The sequence below is a fragment of the Lycorma delicatula genome, chromosome 3, assembly GCF_047948215.1.
Source record: "Lycorma delicatula isolate Av1 chromosome 3, ASM4794821v1, whole genome shotgun sequence".
Classification (NCBI taxonomy): Eukaryota; Metazoa; Arthropoda; class Insecta; order Hemiptera; family Fulgoridae; genus Lycorma; species Lycorma delicatula.
The window spans coordinates 21278040-21297165 of NC_134457.1; the positions used below are offsets into that span (position 1 = coordinate 21278040).

The 19126-nt window shown below is 31.2% G+C and overlaps 1 protein-coding gene across 2 annotated transcripts in view; it reads right to left on the bottom strand.

Annotated features, from left to right (window-relative positions):
• Window positions 1-16593, bottom strand: part of Mekk1 (mitogen-activated protein kinase kinase kinase 4) — a 150603-nt gene extending 134010 nt beyond the window's left edge. The window contains exon 1 of one of the 2 annotated variants that reach the window (XM_075359507.1): window positions 16383-16593. In XM_075359507.1, coding sequence (XP_075215622.1) covers window positions 16383-16450 — 68 coding nt within the window. In that variant the 5' untranslated portion in view covers window positions 16451-16593. The remainder of the gene's footprint in view (window positions 1-16382) is intronic. The other variant, XM_075359506.1, reaches the window with a different exon arrangement.
• Between the last annotated feature and the right edge of the window lie 2533 nt (window positions 16594-19126).

Sequence of the window (19126 nt, forward strand, 5' to 3'; positions counted from 1 at the left end):
GAGAAAGAAGAATTTTGTTATTTGGGAAGTAGAATTACTAAAGACACATGAAGAAGGAGCGATATAAAATGCTGAATAGCACAGGCAAAACGAGCTTTCAGTCAAAAATATAATTTGGTTACATCAAAAATTAATTTAAACGTCAAGAAAACATTTCTGAAAGCATATGTTTCGAGTGTACCTTTAAATGGAAGTGAAACTTGGGACGGTAGGAGTACCTGAGAAGAAAAGAATAGAAGCTTTTGAAATGTGGTGCTATAGAATGTTAAAAATCAGGTGGGTGGGTACATCCCAACACCGTAGGGGAAGACACCCTTAGACACCTGTGACCTTGTGACGCTTCCGGTCACCAAACCATCCCCCCCCCGTTCCCAGCCCTGATGGGCTTTAACGGGAGTAGATGGGTGGATATAGTAATAAATGAAAAGGTATTGCTGCAAATTTATGAAGAGCGAAGCATTTGGAAAAATATAGTTAAAAGAAGAGACAGACTGATAGGCCACATATTGAGGATCCTGGAATAGTCGCTTTAATTTTGGAGGGACATGCAGATGCGAAAAAGTGTGCAGGTAGACAACGTTTGCCGGCCTCCGTGGTGCAAGTGATCGCGTCTCAGCCTTTCATCCGGAGGTCCCGAGTTCGAATTACGGATTACGGTTCGGCATGGCATTTTCACACGCTACTTGTCATCATCTTATCCTCTGAAGCAATACTTAACGGTGATCCCAGAGGTTAAAAAAAAGTAGACAATGATTGGAATATGTAAAACAAATGTTACGGACGTAATATGTAGGAGGTACACTGAAATGAAACGACTGGTACTAGATAGGGAATCTTCTACAGCTGCATCAAACAGTCAAATGACTGAAGACAAAAAAAAATTTTCCCCACAATTTCTTAACACATTACTAATTCACAATAAGATCTAAATAAGTAAATCTATATATAATTTTGAATAATTACTTTGTAACTTTTTTAAACAAAATATAAAGAAAATAACTAAGACCAAATTACTTGCTGATAAATGGGAATTCTCAAAAATAATGACTGACCGATTTTTACGAACAAACCATACAGTGTGCATACAAGAGAGATCATTTTAATCTGATAACACAACAGCCAAGACCACTTTTAATGACAGCAATAGGTTTATTTCCTAAAGATTTTAAAAATGTGAATTATTTTAGCCGCTGAATACAGTAATGATACAAGCGATTGCTACTAGCTGTGTTGAAATCATAAGCAAGTAAATATACCTCTGCAATATAGAAAATTTGATTATCTTAAAAATAAGTATTTTTTATCACCTTACGAACTACTAACACAAATTAAACAAATCAAATTTATTAACAGAACATATACATACAGTTTTAAAAATTAATAAAAATTGTACAATATTATCGATTTAAAGGCATGCAGTGAACAATAAAATAAATACAAAGTTTTATGATTAAAAAACAAAATACTTTAATATGTATATTTAAACAATATTTAAATCACAGACATCAAACTGTTCAAAGCAGTTACTGTGAATAAATTAACAAATGAGTACATAATACGTGACAAGACATTTTTAAAAATCAAATCCCAAGTTTAAAGATGGAGAACTATATAAGCATTTAAATACCAATTTCTAAAATGTAAATGATATAAATCTTTTTTTTCTAAAATTTAACTATTTTACATTATTCATTTCAAATAATTACCATTGTTATCAATAAAGTACATTAAGGACATAATGTTTATAAGATCAGACTTTTTAACTTTTCTTCAAAATAAAAACTTTAACAAAAGTCAGATCAAGCTTCCATGAGGTGTGCCTGGATACATCCGGAACAAATAAGAGAAATCTGTCCGTTGAACTGAATCAAAACAAACTTAACTTCATCTATCATCATCAAATCATACCTCACTAGATCATACCTGGAAGTTTTAACTTGGAACCTAGCCCCACCACAGGTGACCCCTTGACAGTCAACTGTGTTTTAACGAATACTCCACTGGCTGAATCAAATAACATCAAAGTTCAGAGAATGCAGCACTCGGATACAGTGGGCTGCCACTTAGAAGATAACATGTGATTGGAAACATTGGAATGGCACACACATAAACAAGAAAAATATAAAATCCAAAACCAAACTGTAGCAAATCACCTACATTTCCGCACACAGTGTAAATTCACTCATGCAGACTGGTAAGCTAAAAATAATAACTGATCTAAAGGACCAACACAAAATTCTTATAAGAAACATCAACCAGGACACCATAGAATCTCAAGGATACAATTATCTTAATTAAAGACTATAGTAACTAAGGATTGGTTTTGTTAAATTTAGAAGTCTTATGATGGTAGTAATGAATGAGTACTTGAGTAACACAAAACTATAAAATCATTTTTTTTTAAACATTAATTAAGATCACTAGACAAATGATGCCACTAATTTTTTTTTTTTTTTTTTTTTTTTGTCTTCAGTCATTTGACTGGTTTGATGCAGCTCTCCAAGATTCCCTATCTAGTGCTAGTCGTTTCATTTCAGTATACCCTCTACATCCTACATCCCCAACAATTTGTTTTACATACTCCAAACGTGGCCTGCCTACACAATTTTTCCCTTCTACCTGTCCTTCCAATATTAAAGCGACTATTCCAGGATGCCTTAGTATGTGGCCTATAAGTCTGTCTCTTCTTTTAACTATATTCTTCCAAATGCTTCTTTCTTCATCTATTTGCCGCAATACCTCTTCATTTGTCACTTTATCCACCCATCTGATTTTTAACATTCTCCTATAGCACCACATTTCAAAAGCTTCTAATCTTTTCTTCTCAGATACTCCGATTGTCCAAGTTTCACTTCCATATAAAGCGACACTCCAAACATACACTTTCAAAAATCTTTTCCTGACATTTAAATTCATTTTTGATGTAAACAAATTATATTTCTTACTGAAGGCTCGTTTAGCTTGTGCTATTCGGCATTTTATATCGCTCCTGCTTCGTCCATCTTTAGTAATTTTACTTCCCAAATAACAAAATTCTTCTACCTCCATAATCTTTTCTCCTCCTATTTTCACATTCAGTGGTCCATCTTTGTTATTTCTACTACATTTCATTACTTTTGTTTTGTTCTTGTTTATTTTCATGCGATAGTTCTTGCGTAGGACTTCATCTATGCCATTCATTGTTTCTTCTAAATCCTTTTTACTCTCGGCTAGAATTACTATATCATCAGCAAATCGTAGCATCTTTATCTTTTCACCTTGTACTGTTACTCCGAATCTAAATTGTTCTTTAATATCATTAACTGCTAGTTCCATGTAAAGATTAAAAAGTAACGGAGATAGGGAACATCCTTGTCGGACTCCCTTTCTTATTAGGGCTTCTTTCTTATGTTCTTCAATTGTTATTGTTGCTGTTTGGTTCCTGTACATGTTAGCAATTGTTCTTCTATTTCTGTATTTGAACCCTAATTTTTTTAAAATGCTGAACATTTTATTCCAATCTACGTTATCGAAAGCCTTTTCTAGGTCTATAAACGCCAAGTATGTTGGTTTGTTTTTCTTTAATCTTCCTTCTACTATTAATCTGAGGCCTAAAATTGCTTCCCTTGTCCCTATACTTTTCCTGAAACCAAATTGGTCTTCTCCTAACACTTCTTCCACTCTCCTCTCAATTCTTCTGTATAAAATTCTAGTTAAGATTTTTGATGCATGACTAGTTAAACTAATTGTTCTGTATTCTTCACATTTATCTGCCCCTGCTTTCTTTGGTATCATAACTATAACACTTTTTTTGAAGTCTGACGGAAATTCCCCTTTTTCATAAATATTACACACCAGTTTGTATAATCTATCAATCGCTTCCTCACCTGCACTGCGCAGTAATTCTACAGGTATTCCGTCTATTCCAGGAGCCTTTCTGCCATTTAAATCTTTTAATGCTCTCTTAAATTCAGATCTCAGTATTGTTTCTCCCATTTCATCCTCCTCAACTTCCTCTTCTTCCTCTATAACACCATTTTCTAATTCATTTCCTCCGTATAACTCTTCAATATATTCCACCCATCTATCGACTTTACCTTTCGTATTATATATTGGTGTACCATCTTTGTTTAACACATTATTAGATTTTAATTTATGTACCCCAAAATTTTCCTTAACTTTCCTGTATGCTCCGTCAATTTTACCAATGTTCATTTCTCTTTCCACTTCTGAACACTTTTCTTTAATCCACTCTTCTTTCGCCAGTTTGCATTTCCTATTTATAGCATTTCTTAATTGCCGATAGTTCCTTTTACTTTCTTCATCATTAGCATTCTTATATTTTCTACGTTCATCCATCAGCTGCAATATATCGTCTGAAACCCAAGGTTTTCTACCAGTTCTCTTTATTCCGCCTAAGTTTGCTTCAGCTGATTTAAGAATTTCCTTTTTAACATTCTCCCATTCTTCTTCTACATTTTCTACCATATCTTTTTTACTCAGACCTCTTGCGATGTCCTCCTCAAAAATCTTCTTTACCTCCTCTTCCTCAAGCTTCTCTAAATTCCACCGATTCATCTGACAACTTTTCTTCAGGTTTTTAAACCCCAATCTACATTTCATTATCACCAAATTATGGTCGCTATCAATGTCTGCTCCAGGGTAAGTTTTGCAGTCAACGAGTTGATTTCTAAATCTTTGCTTAACCATGATATAATCTATCTGATACCTTCCAGTATCGCCTGGCTTTTTCCAAGTGTATATTCTTCTATTATGATTTTTAAATTGGGTGTTTGCAATTACTAAATTATACTTCGTGCAAAATTCTATAAGTCGGTCCCCTCTTTCATTCCTTTTGCCCAGCCCGTATTCACCCACTATATTTCCTTCCTTGCCTTTTCCAATGCTTGCATTCCAATCTCCAACTATTATTAAATTTTCATCTCCCTTTACGTGTTTAATTGCTTCATCAATCTCTTCGTATACACACTCTACCTCATCATCATCATGGGCGCTTGTAGGCATATAAACGTTAACAATCGTTGTCGGTTTAGGTTTTGATTTTATCCTTATTACAATGATTCTATCGCTATGCGTTTTGAAATACTCCACTCTCCTCCCTATCTTCTTGTTCATCACGAAACCTACTCCTGCCTGCCCATTATTTGAGGCTGAGTTAATTACTCTAAAATCACCTGACCAAAAGTCGCCTTCCTCTTCCCACCGAACCTCACTAATTCCTACTATATCCACATTCACCCTATCCATTTCCCTTTTTAAATTTTCTAGCCTACCAACCTTTTTTAAGCTTCTAACATTCCACGCTCCGACTCGTAGAATGTTATTTTTTAATTTTCTGGTGACCCCTTCCTTAGTAGTCCCCACCCGGAGATCCGAACGGGGGACTATTTTACCTCCGGAATATTTTACCAAGGAAGGCGCCTCCATTGTTGCTATGTGAAAATGCAGAGAGCCACATTTTCTTGGAAAAAAAGCAGCTGTAGTTTTCCATTGCTTTCAGCTGCGCAGTACTCAGAGGACTGAGTGATGTTGATACGGCCGTTTAAGTCATTGTGACTCACGCCCCTAACAACTACTGAAAGAGCTGCTGCCCTCTTTCAGGAATCATTCCTTAGTCTGGCTCTCAACAGATACCTCTCCGATATGGTTGCACCTTCGGTCCAGCTACTCTGTATCCCTGAGCACTCAAGCCCCCTCACCAACGGCAAGGTCTCATGATTCATAGAGGAGGCCACTAATAAGTATATTGTTATCCTGCCAAATGATCAATCCAACTAGCATTTTATAACTTATGTGAATAACTTAAGACAACTGATTTATGTAATAAATATATGCTTTCCCAACTGACATTTCATTTTCATTCTTTATAGCCTTTAATTTTTTAAATATTAGTCTAAAATTTTTCAGGGATTCCTTCCAATAATAACAGATTGTGAGGGATATCTTTATTACATAATAACTTTTTTGTGACAAAAATTTATAATAAAATGAAAAATTGTACAAATCCTTTTTTTTACAGATTTATAAAACAGGTATAGTCAACAACCTTAAATAAATCATAGAAGATTTGACCCCCAATAAAACCCCACAAAAAGCATCAATGGTGGAACAGCAAATGCGAAAAAACAGCGGGAAAGAGACACCAAGCATGACTATTACACCAGTCCCAAAAATCAGAAACAACCTTTCAAAATCTAGGAAAACTAAGAAAAGAAATCCCCCTAACCCTAAGGAAACCCATAAAAACACACTGAAATCAATAGAATAAGAAGCTAAAGCACAAAAATTAACTTGGTACACCTACAGTAAAAAAGTCAATCCATAAATTCAAAAATACGTCACAACACAGTCATAAAGCCAGAAAATGTATTCGTATGCAACAGAAACACTCTTTCATCTAAACAAACAATTAAAGACCAACAGACTCCAGAAAATCAAAAAAAGAATTGGAAGAACCTGCATCATCAAAAAGTACCACAAAGACAAACAGCGGTGCATCATGCCCAACATAGTCATGTACAAAAAGTTAGAATCCATCACTGATACCATGTGTAAGAGGAGACTAGGATTCTTTGGACACATTATAAGGATGCAAGATTCGAGATTTCTGAAACAGCTGGTATAATACAATCTTGACTCGAAAACACTAAGACAGGATGCGAATGGATGAGAGAAATAAGAGAAGATCTGAAGGAAATTGACCTTAACCAGAAGACACAATAGACAAGATAAAATTTTTAAAAAAAATCAAGAATAAAACACACTTGCAATAAAAAACTCACATCATCAACATTTTCAACGCCAGAAAGGGCACACAGATTGAAATGTATAGAAAATTACTACTACTACGCAGTCATAAAGATGAAAAAAAAAAATTACAAATAAAAAAAAAAATTAAATCAGTAACAAAACACTTCTGTATGCATGTGATAGATATAAAAACACAGATGTGTATAATCTTATCAAATTATACGCAGATAGAGAACTTGGTTTTTTTTTTAATATACAAATATAAAGAAGATAAACAAAAGCATAAGTAAGTTACACACCACAATTAAACAATTCTACAAATGACACATCAAACTAATGTAATTCTACATTATTACTGAATATAGCTAGGGATATACATTAGAATAACACCATATAAAAAAGTATGTAAGTACATACAGTTACTAGATTCTAAAAAAAAATTATTCCTGTCTGTTCTGTGTTTATCTTTTAATTTCAACATACTTTTAACATCCTACATCCCAATTATCTATATCATATACTTCAATTCTTGTGCAACTCTACAGTTCTTATGCCCTACACATCCCTCTACCACCAAATTTGCCAAACCTTGATAAACACTGATCTAGTTAAAATCCTTACAAGATTTAGTTAAATTTCTTTCCTGCCTTCAGCTTACTTATCTAAGACCACTTCATTTCATGTTTTTTATTGATACATTTAATTTTCACAACCTTGTGTAACATCACATCTGAAAGGCCTCTATTCTTTCCTTTCTACTTTTTTTCTATTGTCAACATTAAGTGTTGTAATCGACAAAAATATTTTAAAGAACATGCTTTAAAATTCTTAGATTTCCTTTCTTCTTAAAAGCTCTCCTTGCTTGTACCAATCTGCTTTTGATCTATATCTTATTCCTTCCATAGTTTTTAACTTTATTCTTAAAGTAGCAAATTCTGATACATTAAGTAAGTCTAACTTTCTATTTAATTCCTTTATTCCCATTTCTGTCACTTATTTATCTTTTTCTATTCTTAGTTATTTTCAAACTGAATTTTCAACAACTTCTCAAGCAAATTTCAAGCCATTTTCATTTAAGTATTAGTACATTTATTATGAAATATATAATTTCCTTAATCTGTAAAAGGAAAAATCAAATATAAATGGAATTTTTGTTCCTGAGCGTCTACGGTTGGTAGGAATGGGACCGCACTTCTAGTATGCATGGATGGGGTCAATAGGAATGGGGAGTGCTGGCCATTCCACACTAACAACCAATCCGTCAGTAACCCTCAAGATGTGGGAGCAACAAGTGCACCCCTCCACCATGCAACGCATAATTATAACATTTCTTGCTTGTGAAGGAGTTCAAGCTTTGGGGACCAAACATTGTCAAAGAGTCGTGTATTTGCCTGGCATAAAGAGTTCAAGGAAGGACGAGAACGAGTGAAAAATTAGGAAGAAGATCATCGTCCAGCATTACAGACGAAAACATTCGCGTGGTTCGAGACATTCATGAAGACGATCGACGGGTGAGAGTATCCGAAATTGTTGAACAGGTTGTAATAAGTTATGGGAGCTGTCAAGCGACCATCACAAACGAACTACAGTTCCGTAAAGTGTGTGTCAGATGGGTCCCTCGCCTTATGATCGCAGATCAGAAGTTGAGATGTTTGGAGGTCCACCAGAGGCTTACAGTAAGATTTGCGGAAGGTGATGCATTTTTGAGTTGGATCGTCACCTGCGACGAAACGTGGGTCCACCACTACACTCCCCAGTCAAAACAAGTCAGTATAGAGTGGTGGTGGAAAGGGGAGGCAACCCAAGTGAAAGCCAAGACTCGACTGTCAGCTGGCAAGGTTCTTTCAACTGTTTTTTTTTTTTGACCGGCGAGGCATTTTGCTCATTGATTTTTTCCATGAGCGACACACAATCAATGCTGCTTACTAATGCGAGCTGTTGAACGAGGCGGCTGCATATCGCCGCAAAAAAACGAGACCAACCGATTCGAGAGGCCATCCTCCTCCACGACAACGCCAGGCCCCGTACTGCAGCTCTAACGGACTCAAAACTACAAGAAATGCGCTGAACCCAATTTGATCATCCTCCCTACAGCCCAGACCTATCGCCTTTCATTTGTATGAGCCGCTTAATGAAGCTCTAGGAGGGCAACGATTTGAAGATGACCAGGGCGTGTAGGGATCCGTGCGCAATTGGCTCTTGACGCAACCGGCTTCATTCTACGATGCCACGATAAAAAACCTTCCTTCCCGATGGGAAAAATGTATTTCTAAAGCGGGAAAAATAAATTATATTTGCCTTTTATTTTTCAATAAATAAATTTTTTATTAAAAATAAAATCCCATCTATATTTCATTCATCCTCCTATTTATTTTTTAAAATTTCTTTCCAAGCAATTAAAACAATCAACTCTTAAATGTAGGGGAAAAACATCTTTAATTTTAATATGAAGTAAATATTCAATTAATCAATTGATGGATGAGGCCATTACTTGATTACAAAATCCACCATAACAAAAGAAAATAGATTGTGCGAAAATCTTATAACATATTTTCTTTTGTTTTGATCTAGTAAATTATTTAAAATTGCCAGCATATGTTAATTACAGATTTTATTATTTATGTGGATAGTAACACGTTTAACAATAACATCTTTGAAATTATAATTTTTAAAATGATACCCACAAAAGATTATTAATAGTAACAATTTTTTTACACAATTAGTCATTTACTATCTGTTCCCTTTGAACGATGAACAGATTTGTTGAATATTTATATATGACTTCGAGAGTGAAGCCAAACAGCAATTATCTCCTTTACATTCCATTTTATTTGAGCTGACAACCTATTAACAGCTGTGAATGAAGATAATGAAATTAATTTTTTGTAGTGTTAAAAAGCGCCATGCTTGACCAACTCGAACCCAGAACTTTGCAATGAAGGTAGAGATGCTACATTCTGCCACAAAGATTGGCAATATTAATTAATACTTTTAATTCCTTCTATTTGATTAAAGAAATCAAAAGTTTGAATTTTTGTATCCATAACGAACTATATTAAAACATATAAAATCACTTTTAAATAGATATAAATAGGTGAAGGTGAAAATTATATAAACCTCATGCTAGTCTGAGCAGGCTTTTCCTCAGAGAATTCCACTGAAAAACTTGAGCAATTATTATTATAACAATACAAACATAAACAACATGGCTGAAAAATTATCATTAAAGTAATAAAAGACAATCTGAGCCAATCTGTTTGAAGACAATCTGTTTCTGATGTGAAACATAATTACTAAAATAAATTCTACATTAAGATAACAGACTATGCATGGATTCATATGTGGATATATCTAGCTGAAAAACAGAAACTCACAAAAAATATGACAAAAATACAAATAAAATAATTTCTTCTAGATATACAGATGACACAAATCTTCTATACAATAGGAAATCATGCACTGTAAACAAACTCTCAAACATGCCATAAAATTTCACAACATTTAACAGCAATCTTAACCTCAATCTGTATTGACCAAATATTCTTATTTGGTAGATGATAACATAAATTTTATGGATTTCACAATCGTCCAAATTAATCAGACATGCAATCAAAATTGACAGAAAACCTATTACAACTTCTAATCGATCACATTCTTACAAACTACATTCCTTCACAGATTCTTGTGACCAATTTGACATAAACTTTCAGCATTCAAAACCATACTACAAAGTCAAATAACAATTCAATTCCAGGATGAACTTGACGCAATAAAATGAAATTCATAATCCTTCCATTTACAACTACTCTTAAAAAAATTAATAATAAATTAAATATAATTAAAACATTAAAAAGTAAAAATTAAAAAGAAAATTATTCATAAATAAAACACTAATAAAACAAAATACATATTTTATCAGGCACAAACAATCAAACCAAATTTGATTTATCCAAGATCTAAACTCATCACAGTTCGAAGTCTATGAAATACATAAAAACTCTTCATCATTAAACTGATACTTTGCAAACCCACTTTTGAAACAATTCATTATCTCCAAAAACATCAATAACAACACAAAAAACCCTACGTGTATACACCAAAGGATGAAAACTAAATACACTCAAGAAAAATATATATAAACAAAACAACATTCTAAGTGAACTCTTCATATCATATAAACTGTACAAATACACAATTAAAAACAAAGATCTTTCCAAACCCAATTAGACAGCACCATATGCAACATACGAGCAGTTAGGATAGGATTACCAACAGCAATCCATGAAGAAGCTTGATTTAAAGAAAAAGCTAGCTCAGGTTCTGATAAAGTTTATATAACTTTCACCTCAATATAAAGTATATTGTAGTCAATTTAAAAACTGTTTCATGTTAACTGAAATATTTTTTCACAGAAACAGGTGTCATTGGCAATAGTGTATTCTGGTGATAACCGTAAGATTTTTACAATTAACTGCACCTTAGTCTTAAAGTTATTTGACTTTGCCTACACTTCTTTAAAATCTCTGGGATTTATTAATGGTGAATGGAATATTATTTTCTGTTAAAGAACATAATCTAGTAAAACTTCAAAAGGCCATAGCTTTTCAAATATAAAACCTTCATTAAAATTGACCCATCCTCTGAAGTTTTTTCTAAAATTTTATAAATTCTTAATCCAGAAACTACACACAAAATTTAAATAAACTTCAATTTTTAAATAGCAAAATGTAACCTGGTGAGTTAGTGTAGCGGTTAAACTCATAATCGCAAAATCGGCTGATTTTTGAAGCTGAGAGTTCTATGGTTCGAGTCTTTGAAAAAGCAGTTGCTTTTATATGGATGTGAATGCTAGATTGTGGGTATTGATGTTCTTTGGTGGTAGGGTTTCAATTGACCGCATGTCTCAGGAGTGGTCAGCATGAGTCTCTTCAAGACTAAACATTTAACGGTACATTTACAATTACATGCCAGACTGTTTGCAGATGTCTTGATATCTCCGCAGAGTACTGTCAACATCATATCACTCTGCTGTTGCTCTGTAACCTGGCATACGTAAATAAATAAATATACACTTAAACGCATGTTTTATTTCATAAGATTCTTTCTATTTTAAAATTTGAGAAAATTTAAAAAATTTAAATTAAGATATAGGGGGGGAAGTGCCAAACTCCGTGGCGGAGTGGTAGCATCTCTCCCTTCCATCTGGAGGACCCAGGTTCAAATCCCGGTCAGGCACAGCATTTTTCACACACTAAAAAATTCCTTTTCCATACCCCACGCACAAGTTTCAAGCTTACGTGGTGATTTTATAAAGAAAAAAAAAGTCCTAGTAGTAATTTTTTAAACTGATGCCAATATTTTCCTCTTGTCATGCACATCACACACATGAGTAACAACTGTAATGTCAGTTACTAACAAAAAAACAAGCTATAAGTTTTAAAACAAATTCAACAATAATTGGAGTTAAGACATGGATTTTATAAAATCCTCCTTGCATACATCAGAAATTTTTATAACTCTTACAGTAAAAAATTAAGTAAATAAACTATGATTATGATACAACTGATTACAAAACTAATAACTTTTGCAAATTTATGTAGTAAAAGATTACAAAAATTTTACTCAATTTATTTTTCACTCTTCCTATAAAACAGTTTGGCCTGTTGAAAAATGTATTACCTTTTAGAATTAACAATTCATAATTATTATGTAACATTAAAATGATTACGTTTAAGACTAGCCATACTAAATTTTATAATAATGGTTAAAAAAAAGTTTCAACAAAATACATCAATAATTCGTGCTTCAACCAAAAATATTAGAAGATAAAAATACTATCAAACACAGATAAAAATTACACACAAGCAGCTAAAAATATTCTGTTGTGAGAAGTAAAAGCAAACATTAAAATTTGGTCTGGTCATCTTAAAATAAATATTTTGTTATGATTTTTTTTGCACAAATTACTAACTATAAAATTAATAGTCTAGTAAGAACTAATTAATAGTCTAATTAACTAATACTCTAATAACTAATTAATAGTCTAGTGAGAACTAAAAAATTAAATCAAGTTCTATGGTAAAATACTACCTAGTTCAAATATAACAGATTTTAAGAAGCAACATTTAACCACAAATAAACATTCATTGATATAAGTAATGATCGGCAAAAAAAAACTGAGAAATCAGTGGTTTGGTGAACTAAACTAATTTGATGACACAAGTTTGATATCTTCATGTGATAAATAAACCACCACAGATTTATTTACGTAATTTATTTCATACAGTGACATTTCTAATTTAATTATCATGAGTTAGATTAGCACAGATGGCTAGTGCTAGCCTTTTCTTATTGGTTAACAGATTGGGGCCAGGATGAAACAGTTATATTTTAACAGTAGCTGATTACTGATTTTGTGTCCAGCCACACTGATATTGTATCCACTATCTTGTTGGGTTCTAATTAACAACAGATCCTGCAAACCCAGAATGTAACAAGCTATGGGTACACTCCTTACACAAACAATAGATACAGCTGCGCACCTCAAATTAAAAATAACTAGAATACCACATGAATCAATCAATTTTATGTTTTGTTATACAATATTTATTGTTATTTTCAGAAAAACAATACATAATTATCTCATGCACAATTTTTTTAATATTTTTTTATTAATGTAGACACTTCATTTAAACTATCTTAAAGCTGTTCTACTCTATAAATGTTTACTATTAATAGCAATTTACAGTCTAATAACACAACTAAATAAAAAAATAACATGTTATAATGTAACATAAATCAATCTTAACTGACATATTTACTTCTTTAATTTTTGGAAAAAAATTTAATTAAACAAAACCTAATGATTAACAACACATAATTTAGAAATATATATGTAACAGTAAAAACAGCTGTAAGACTCTTTATAAGTCTCTCTAGCAGAACATAAATAATACTTATGCGTATCAACATTTATAACCATGAACACAAAAAAAGCAAAATTTCTTTATTAAAATTGTGAAACTGACCAAATTTAAAATTTCTGATTAGTTTATTGTACATTTCTAATCACTAATACTTATTTCATATTTACTTTCTACCTACAGATTGTAATGTATCATATAATAATTATTAATAATATACAATTTTATGTATAATAAATTAAAATGTTCCATACAACCCTTCAAACATGTGTAATAATATATTATTTTATTTATTTAGAATCAAATAATACATAATTTTCTATTATAATTATGGTAGAATAACCAAAATGATACACAAATTATTTTAGGAAGGTAATTTACAACAGATAAAACATGCAAAAAAATAATAGGAATGACAAATAAAGATAATAAAAACAAACAGAATTATCATAAGCATTCAGATAACATTTTAATAATATCCTGGGAGGTTAAACAAGTGTGACACTTTTTTAAGTGTTCCTGTCAAGTTATTGTTCATACAATACAAAAATGTATTGTATGATCACAATAAAAACACCAAATGTTGTTACTTTTTTTAATGTTTTAAAGTTTTCAATGGTTCTAATATCATTTGGGAGATTAGATTGTATACAATTTTAATCCCAAGTAATTAGGGCTTTCTCATAAATTACTTTAGTTTGTTCAGTAAACCAACATAGTAATCCAAAAGTATCTAATATTCTAATTAACTAGATGAATTGAAAATTGCCAAAATGATATTGCCTCTACTGGACGTACAATGTAATAAGTATCAAACGGCAAATTATATCAAAAAGAAAACCATTTACTTAATTTTGGCCATTAAAAACTCATTTCTAAAATACAGTTTTCAGAAGACAACATGGAAACAGAATTAGAAAAAGAATAAATAAATAAGTTTTTTGGTAATCCTCTAATAAACATTTGAATTTAAATAAATCACAAGAGATGAAATATGGTGTTATGCAATACTTTCAACCAATAGAAGAGAATATGCTTTGATTTTTCAATAAAAAAACATACTTTTTTGCATTCAAACAAACTTTAAAAGCAGAACTTTCTGATTCAAATGCTTCATACGTTAAAAATCAAACTGTTAAAAAAACATACAGTAACATAATCAAGATTAAACACAATTATTTCCTATGATATTAAAATTACACGATTAATTTGTTATTTATTTTTTTGCACAATACTGATCAAACCATGCAAATATGATAATTTTTTAACATAAGAAAATGTCATGCCTGACTAGGATTTATACCTTAGATCTTCTGGATGAAAGGCAACTTCTCAAACAAAGAGGTATGCAAAAAATTTTGTAAAAATATAAATTCAACAAAAGAGCTATGTTAAACAGTTAGTGTAATAAATTGAAAAACGAGGAAACCATGCAAAAAAAAAATTTGAGCATTTTCTTATTCTCAAATTTATATGAATAAAAATAATCACAAAGTTTTCAAAGCATCATTATATTTTCCTTGTAATTAATTAAAACATATACTTTTTGTTTTGTTGTTTTAATTTATAAATTAGAATGATAGCCACTGCAATGAATCAGATTATAACCTCAAAAATACAACAAAATCCAATCTATCCATAAACAACATTTTAAAATTGCTATTTGGTAAAAATGAAAAAATTTGGGCACTTGTGCACTTTAGGTTGTACCACAGTTTGAAATTTTTTTCAAGTTTTTGAAAATTACTAACAAATTGGTCAAAACAATAATAAAAAACTTGATTTAAATAACCCACGTTAAAAAAGTTTGCTCTTATAATTATAGATATAAATTAACCAAACTTAACCTATGCTCACTTCGCTCACTAACCTTGACTAATTAACAGTATTTTGATTAATTAAATAATAAATAATTACTGAATTTATTATTTAAATGTTCAAAACATTAATATGTTTAGTCAACACATTAATGCGTAGGTTAAGTTTGGTTAAATTATATTTATAAAATAAATAAATATAAATGGTTATAAAAATGGTAATACAGTGGTTATGCAACAACAACCCAAAATTTGCAATTTATTGGTCAACAGGCTAATACATAAACCATTGCAGTACCACCTAAAGTGCACAAGTGACAAAATTTGTTATATTCATTTACATTAAACATACTTAGTGACATTGCAATTAAGTTTACAACTGGCAGTCTGCTTTAATTTAATCCTATAAAACTTTATTTTAACTGAGCCTTCACAAAACAAATGACAAAAACTGTTGTCAAATTTTAATATATGCCTGACAAATAAAAGTTTGAAAGAGTGCCATGGTTTTGGCACTCTGGTCTTTCAAAAGGACCGTGATATCAACACTGACCGACAAACCTAAAAATAAATATATGAAACAACAAAATAAACAAACTACGATTCAACCATTATGTTTCATAAGAAACATACTGATAATTTTTTCCAAAACTGTAATACATAAAAGAAAATTACGTTAGTTTAGAAAACTATAAACTTGCACTTCATTGAATACATGAAATATGATAAAACTTTTGAAATTTATATTGCAATTTTCTTCATAAAAATCAAGATAATCGTCAACTAGAATAGTAATAAATTGTGCTTAATCATCATTATATTGTTTTAAAAATCAGAGCCGGTTTTTAAAGCAACAGTAAATAAAAACTAAACTTAACCGATCTATGCGTACCTTTCATCATCTTCTGAGCTATAGTTTATTTCTATTCCTACTCTCTTTTTCCAATCACTATCAGCCATGTCGAAAGAAGAAATTGTTTAAATATAATAACACATTCAACACAAACAATTATTTTCACTGTTTTCACTAAAAACACTCAACCAAACACATCAAGATAACACACCACAGCAGCCACACTAACCTGCTCACATACGGATGTAAGTATCTCAACTACGAGTTTATTGCACTGAACAGCTGACTCTCAGCTGATACCTTTTGTTAAATTAAATTTTGTTTATTATATTTTCACATGAGTAAACCAATGATAAATTTCAACTATTAAATGTCTTATGCAACTTATCCACAGTATATGTTCTTCTTATTCTTAACATTACAATAAAATTACATTGATAAACAACATGGATGAAAAGGCCGTACGTTCACAAGCCGATGTGAACATAACAGATTCCTCTCAATAGCCTGTACTGATCACTTTAAAACCTATAATATCTTACTGGAAAAACCACTGTAAAGCAAAACACCTGTTTATTTTAACTACGTTTTGTTTGCGTTAGAATAGTAATTATGATAAAGGGATAAAAACAGTACCCTTAAAACTTATTAAAATAGATTGAATATAATTATATTTAATTTGTATTATCTATTGAATTATATCATTTTTCTTTAACTAGTTCATAATACAGAAATTACTGTCACTGTAGAACATTATGTATATGTAAGTTCTAGTTATAATATGTAATAATATATGACTGGAATATTGTATAATGGATTTTATCTAATAAGTGCTCACTAGAACATAATGAAAATTAATATTACATCCTTTCTGAATCTTAAAGTACTGAATACCTAGTAGGTAAAAGAGAGGTCATAATAAAAGTTTTTGAAACTAATGGCCTCATCAGTTTCTGCCCTAATATAATTTTGTTTTTTAAATTTCAATAAGTCTAAGCTACTATATCATCATAAATAATTTCATTTTGGTGTGGGAAAGAAATCATTTCCTACCTTATCCTTGGACAAGGAAGTATGATGATATCAACACAACTAAGAAACAAGTAGTGTAAACATTAATGATATTTAGTTAATTGTCTGAAAACAAACAACCTGAAGTGGAATTTAGTTTTTTTATGTTCAATAGATTTGAATGATTGCGCTGTCACTGAGATTAACAGAAGAACATCTTAGGAATTTTTGACCACTAGAAACAGAATCTACCTAGTACAATGATAATGAGTGAACACAGAAACTGGATTTTATCTTGTATTTACCTGAGAAAACAAAATAGGATGTTCAACCTTTCTTCATATATGAACCAGGTTCCCACAGCTTCATAAAACAGCTAATATAGAAGTATATTATTCATAACTAAAACTATTCAAAGTAGTAAATTCCAAAACTTTCCAAACTATCCCACCTTTTTTTGACAATTTAAATACCTACAATTTATTTCCTCGAAACAGAGATAGATGTATTGAATTCCAATAATTGACTTGAGAGGAAGCCCAAGAGTAATTAACTCCTTTATATTTTGCTTTATTCTGGCTGGCATTTTGAAGCAGCAGCCATGAAAGCATGGAAATATGTCATGCCTGATCGAGACTCAAACCCAGAATGTCTAGATGAAATGCAGAGATGCTACAATTCTACCACAGAGGGCTGCAACCTTTCTTAAAAAAAACATATTTCAATAGCATTTACTCTTTAAAAGTAGTTAAAAATGAGACAAGTAATTGTTAAGCCAGGGTTTAAGTTACAATTTTTAAAGTATCAGATAAGTTATGGAAGTATAATATAATTTTCTGCAACCACAAAAACAATACCATTAACTACAAAAACACATATATATTAATATATGCTTGGAGCAGGTATAGACAAAAGATTGTGACACAAGGTTGGGTCAGTAAAACCATTCCTACTGTAGCTGATAGTTTTTTTATATCTGGTATGGATGTGGATATATCCATAAGGAAGATGTAAGAAAATCCATCCAGATGTAAGAAAAGGAATTTTTTAAATTCTGAATTGAAATTTTAAATGGTTAAAATAGATCAACATTAAATTTTATTATTTTTTAATTTTCAGTAACAAAAGAAGATATAAAGTTGATTTTTGATGTGTGTGATATTCATATTTTCATATGAATATCTAAAAACCAATTTCTACATTTTTTAAAATTTGATCTTAAAAGCAGTGAAGAAAGGTAAAAAAAATGTTGAACAATGACTGCAAATTTTTCCCATTTCCAATGACACTAAATGAAATATTCACTCGATTTGGACGTGCATATACTACCTTATAAATATATAAAAACCATTTTTGGATTTTTTGAAGGAACATCATGGTGTACGACACAGCAGTTCACCAACACAGCCACTGCCACTGTTACAGTATGTGTGATGCAACTGACTGCACTTACCTCTGGTTACTTGATTAAAAAACCTAAAATAAAAAAAATAAATAAAAAACAAAGTACAGTCGCTTCCAATGGTGTTTATCAGGTTAATGCTAAGAACCAAACAAAATACATTTTTACCCACACGAAAGACAAGTAACCTGCTTAACTATTATTTTTAAGATGGAGGCCAACTATTTTAAAACCCCTATTCTTCAGTTCACTCAAAGTTTCAGGTCCTGTATTGACCAAACTGTTTGCTCTGAAAACATTTCAATATACTGATTTTATAAACTGTATATTATAAGTTAATACAGTTTTATAAACTGTATTTTATAAGTTT